General features: G+C 46.5%; 1 protein-coding gene across 1 annotated transcript in view; it reads left to right on the top strand.

Annotated features, from left to right (window-relative positions):
* Positions 1-4886, top strand: part of TMEM219 (transmembrane protein 219) — an 18995-nt gene extending 14109 nt beyond the window's left edge. The window contains exons 4-6 of the mRNA XM_011982542.1: positions 1123-1352; positions 3242-3412; positions 4789-4886. Coding sequence (XP_011837932.1) covers positions 1123-1352; positions 3242-3379 — 368 coding nt within the window. The 3' untranslated portion in view covers positions 3380-3412; positions 4789-4886. The remainder of the gene's footprint in view (positions 1-1122; positions 1353-3241; positions 3413-4788) is intronic.
* Positions 4887-5485: the final 599 nt, after the last annotated feature.

Raw genomic sequence — 5485 nt, 5'->3', positions numbered from 1 at the left:
GAAGCGGGCGGATCATGAGGTCAGGAGATCGAGACTATCCTGGCTAACATGGTGAAACCCTGTCTCTACTAAAAAATACAAAAAATTAGCCGGGTGTGGTGGTGGGCGCCTGTAGTCCCAGCTACTCGGGAGGCTGAGGCAGGCGAATGGCGTGAACCCGGGAGGCGGAGCTTGCAGTGAGCCGAAATCGTGCCACTGCACTCCAGCCCGAGGGACAGAGCAAGACTCCGTCTCAAAAATAATAATAATAATAATGAAATAAAATATACTGTATTTTCTTTTAATACCTAAGTTTTTTTTTAGTTTGTATAGTTCTTTAATACATCTGGACTTTATTTTATGTTATAGGATAACAGTTTGATGCTATGTTTTTTTCTACATGGAAATTTTCCCAAGGCCATTTACTGAGGCCATCCTTTCCCCACTAATTTAAAATAGGGTGAGAACCTTTCAATGGATTTTGGTACCAAGTGAGAAACTGCTTTCTTAAAAAGGATGAGCTAGTTTATGCAAACTGACATGGGCAATGTGTATCTGCCCATTTCACTGCAGCCTTGCGAGTATTGGTATGGTTGTTGTATTGATTGTAATTTAAATTAATTTAAATTACAACTTAATTTGTGTTTATATTGATACAAAGTTATTTTCATTTCTCAGTGATATAAATAATGGTATATGGAATAGTTCATTGAATAGAATCAATGCCAAAACACCTGGTATTAAAGAAAGCCTTAAAAAATAAATAGGGCCAGGCATGGTGGTTCATGCCTGGAATCCCAACATTTTAGGAGGTCAAGATAGCAGGATGACTTAAGCCCAGGAGTTTGAGTCTAGCCCGGGCAATACAGTGATACCCTGTCTCTACAAAAAAATTTTAAAATTAGCCAGGCGGGTGGCGCATGCTTGTAGTCCCACCTACTCGGGAGACTGAGGTGGGGGGATCACTTGCGCCCAGGAGGTTGAGGCTCCAGTGAGCTGGGATCGTGCCACTGCACTCCAACCTGCACGACAAAGTGAGACCCCATCTCAGAAAAATAAAGAAAGAAAGAAAAGAATAGAAGTGTGAAGACAGAGGCTCCCGCGTCACCCCTCATTTTCTTCCATCTTTTGTGTCTTTCACAGGATCTTCTGCAGGACAACTGGTCCTTATCACAGCCAGGGTGACCACAGAAAGGACTGCAGGAACCTGCCTGTATTTTAGTGCTGTTCCAGGAATCCTACCCTCCAGTCAGCCACCCATATCCTGCTCAGAGGAGGGGGCTGGAAATGCCACCCTGAGCCCTAGAATGGGTGAGGAGTGCGTTAGTGTCTGGAGCCACGAAGGCCTTGTGCTGACCAAGCTGCTGACCTCGGTAAGAGCCTCGGATGGGTCGCCAGGGTTTTGTGGACTGCCTGCTGACTGCTGTATCTTAAAGGCCCCTGGAAACAATTCTACGTTGTAGAAAAAGCACAGGTTTTATAACCCTGCCTTGGGGGCTGTGTGACTTAGAACAAGTGTCTAAACATCTCTGAGTGTCAGCTTCCTCATCTGTAAAACAGAAAACATGACCCTATCTCTTAATTCCACCAAATAAGGATTAAATGAGAATGACTGTGAAGTGCCCAGCACAATGCCTAGGACATAGAGATTTGATAAGTGACAGCTATTATTGTTTACTATTGTCTTTAAAACATTCTCTCTACCTCAAAGGAGTTCAGAAGCTGTAATAAGAGGCAAATGGGCTAATTGCTATTAGAAAGATGTGAGCAAAGTGTTATGCAAACACAGAATAAGGAGCCATTAACCCTAACTTGAACATTTGTGGAGAGTGCTTCACACAGAAGGTGGCATTTACCAAAGAGCATTGTGTACAGCAGTTTATAATGCACAAAGTGCTCTTAGGGTTCATTAATTCATTTGATCTTAAAATAGCCTTTTGAGGTAGGTGTTATTATCCCATTTGGCAGATGAGGAAACAGGTTTAGAGAGAGGGAGTGAATTGCCGAAGGCCACACAACTGGTTAAGTGGCAGAGCCAGGATTGCAACCCACACCTTCCGTCAGGTCAGGATGATCCTTGAAGATCCATCTCAAAAAAAAAAAAAAAAAGAAAAAACCCCATGAGGAACGTAACCTGGGACTTGGAATCAGAGATCTGGTTTCTAGATCTAGCACTGCTTGCACTTTTTTTTTTTTTTTTTGAGATGGAGTCTCGCTCTGTCACCCAGGCTGAAGTGCAGTGGCGCAATCTTGGCTCACCGCAAGCTCTGCCTCCCAGGTTCATGCCATTCTCCTGCCTCCTCCTTCCAAGTAGCTGGAACTACAGGCGCCCACCACCACACCCAGCTAATTTTTTGTATTTTTAGTAGAGACGGGGTTTCACCATGTTAGCCAGGATGGTCTCGATCTCCTGACCTCATGATCCACCCTCCTCAGCCTTCCAAAATGCTGGGATTACAGGTGTGAGCCACCACGCCCGGCCGCTTACACATCTTTAAAATGTGGATCATAATGAAGTTTCCTATCTCTTGGAGTCATGATGGGGGTTCAGGTTGATAGCTGGGCAAGAAAGTAGTTTTCAAACCATCAAGACAAATGTTCGAGCCTGGGCAACATGGCGAAACCCTATCTCTACAAAAAATACAAAAAAAATTAGCTGGGCATGGTGGCACATACCTGTGGTCCCGGCTACTCAGGAGGCTGAGGTGGGAAGATCACTGGAGCCCAGGAGGTGGAGGTTGCAGTGAGCCGAGATCGCACCACTGTACTCTAGCCTGGGTGACAGAGTGAGACCCTGTTTAAATAAATAAATAAATGTCAACTTATATGAAAATAACATTGGCCGGGTGCGGTGGCTCAAGCCTGTAATCCCAGCACTTTGGGAGGCCGAGACGGGTGGATCACGAGGTCAGGAGATCGAGACCATCCTGGCTAACACGGTGAAACCCCGTCTCTACTAAGAAATACAAAAAACTAGCCGGGCGAGGCGGCGGGCGCCTGTAGTCCCAGCTACTCGGGAGGCTGAGGCCGGAGAATGGCGTGAACCCGGGAGGCGGAGCTTGCAGTGAGCTGAGATCCGGCCACTGCACTCCAGCCTGGGCTACAGAGCGAGACTCCGTCTCAAAAAAAAAAAAAGAAAATAACATTTTCCCTTTAGTTGCTCTCTAGATGTGGAGAGCCCTCTCCCTCATGGAGGCTCCCTCTATAGCCCTTGGGCTGGATTAAGATCTCCTTCTCCTCCCCTCCCTGTACCCCTCCGTAGGAGGAGCTGGCTCTGTGTGGCTCCAGGCTGCTGGTCTTGGGCTCCTTCCTGCTTCTCTTCTGTGGCCTTCTCTGCTGTGTCACTGCTATGTGCTTCCACCCGCGCCGGGAGTCCCACTGGTCTAGAACCCGGCTCTGAGGGCACTGGCCTAGTTCCCGACTTGTTTCTCAGGTGAGGTTCTTTGCTCCAGTCCTGCGGGAGCAGGGAATGGGGTGGGGGTGGAGGTTGTAACTGGGGTAGAGCAGATCTTTGGACTTTTCCTCAAAGACTGCTGCTTCTGAGTCGCCGAGAACCTCTTCAACCACAGCTTTCCCTTAGGGACTGGGAACAATTTGACACCGTGAGCATTCAATATTTTTCTAATTACTTTAACTTTTTTACTATAAAATATTTAACACTTATGTAGAAAAGTCCAATACCATAAAAGGACAGCTTGGCAAATTATTATAAAGTGGATACTTATAAATACCACTGAGGAAAGGAATAGAATATTACCAGCAGTCCACAAACCCCCATGGTCCCTTCCTTCCTGACTATGCCCTCCCTCTCCCTAGAAATAACTACTGTCCTGCTTTATAATTTATTGCCAAGTATGTATTCCTAAATAATATAGTTTGGGTTTACTTATTCTTGAACCTATGTAGACAGAATCATACACATTCTTTTGTGGCTGACTTCTTTCAAGCAACATTGTGATTTTAAGACTCACCCATAACTAGTTCGCATCCAAGCATTTGGGTAACAATGGTGAGTTAAGAGGGTTCGCATTTCATGATTCGTCCTGGATATGAACCATGTTTGTCTTGCTTTTGTCCTGAAATTCCGATACCCAGTTTTATGATGAAAATTTTGTAAAATTCAACTTGAACTGCTCAGAAGAGTCTAATTGATGATACCCATTTACTGGGGACATAGTATGTGCCCAAGAACTTGACATGCACCTTCTCTCTTCCATTTAGTCATCGTTACCTTTAGAAAAAGCTGATTCTGTTAACAAGATCTTTGGAGGGAATCAGCTTTACAAACGTAGCAGTGGGTGGGGGTCATTAGGTTCACATGTCAGCCCACTAAGGGAAAAAATATTTCTGCAAAAAATCTTCACTTGTCAGAGGGAGGGTGCATGTAATCTGAGAGCCATGTTTTATGCATCCAGCTCTTGAACTGGTCTCAGCTTCAGCTGGCTGCGGTCACCTAGGAAGTTACTATGGGAAAAGTGGAAATAGTTCAGGCTCAGGAAACTGATCGGGCCAGAGGAACTGGAAGCTCAAGATCAACTCTGCTTATTTTGCTGATGGCTGGACCTAAATGCCCCAGCCACCTACTTGGGACAGGAAATGACAGGACCCTCTCAACCTTGGACTGGGAAAGGAGGGCTTCCTGCCCCTGGCAGACCCTGGGGTCCTGAGGCTACCTTAGTTGGGATCAAATGCCTGTATTGGTCTCTAGCTGTCACTCCCTCTGCTCGTTCCTCAATTTCTGCACACATCTCAGAGCTTCCTCTAGCAGCTCTCCGACCTGTTTTGTTGTTTTCTTTTCTTTCTCCTCAGGTGTGAATCAACTTCTTGGGCCTTGGCTCTGAGTTGGAAAAGGTTTTAGAAAAAGCGAAGAGCTGGAATGTGGGGGAAAATAAAAAGCTTTTTGCCCAGTGGCGTATATGGTGTTTATTGGGGGTTGGATTGAGGTGGGGATTTTAGGGTAGGCAGGCTTACAAGTTTTGGGGACTCTTTTCTGTTGACTCTTTAGTTTGGACACAGGTTGCCATAGGGCATAGGTTACTTGAGCTCTCCCCATGGTTAACTTGGCTTTGGTAAACACCTGTCTTGTTTTCTTCTACGAAATAAAATGGATATAATTACAGTTAGTTGGGCGGGTGGGGTGTCAGGTCATGGAAATGCTGTGACATAAATGCACCGTGACCTTGGCAAGTCTTGCAACCTGCAGCGCCTCAATTTCCGTAAGAGATTTGACCTATTGAATTTTCCCAGCATCAAGGTGCAAAGATTCCTCGCACTTGGGGGCCCTCGTCCAGGCTAGATGGTTGCTAACCTCGGAGCAGTCTATTTTCCCGCTTTTTCCGCGCCCAGCAGCATCTTCCCTTGCCCCTCCCAACTTCCACCCTGCGCGCAGGCGCAGATCGCCGCTGCTGTCTGTCCACCCGCGCCCCCTCAAAGCTTCCCCTAGCAACAACCTCGGGCTGAGAGCAAAGGCGGGGCGAACGCATGCGCTGCAGCTCTGTCCACCGCC

The sequence above is a fragment of the Mandrillus leucophaeus genome, unplaced genomic scaffold (assembly GCF_000951045.1).
Source record: "Mandrillus leucophaeus isolate KB7577 unplaced genomic scaffold, Mleu.le_1.0 Scaffold24, whole genome shotgun sequence".
In the NCBI taxonomy this organism is placed as follows: Eukaryota; Metazoa; Chordata; class Mammalia; order Primates; family Cercopithecidae; genus Mandrillus; species Mandrillus leucophaeus.
Note: the sequence above shows the minus strand (reverse complement) of the source record. Positions and strands in the feature narration are given on the sequence as shown.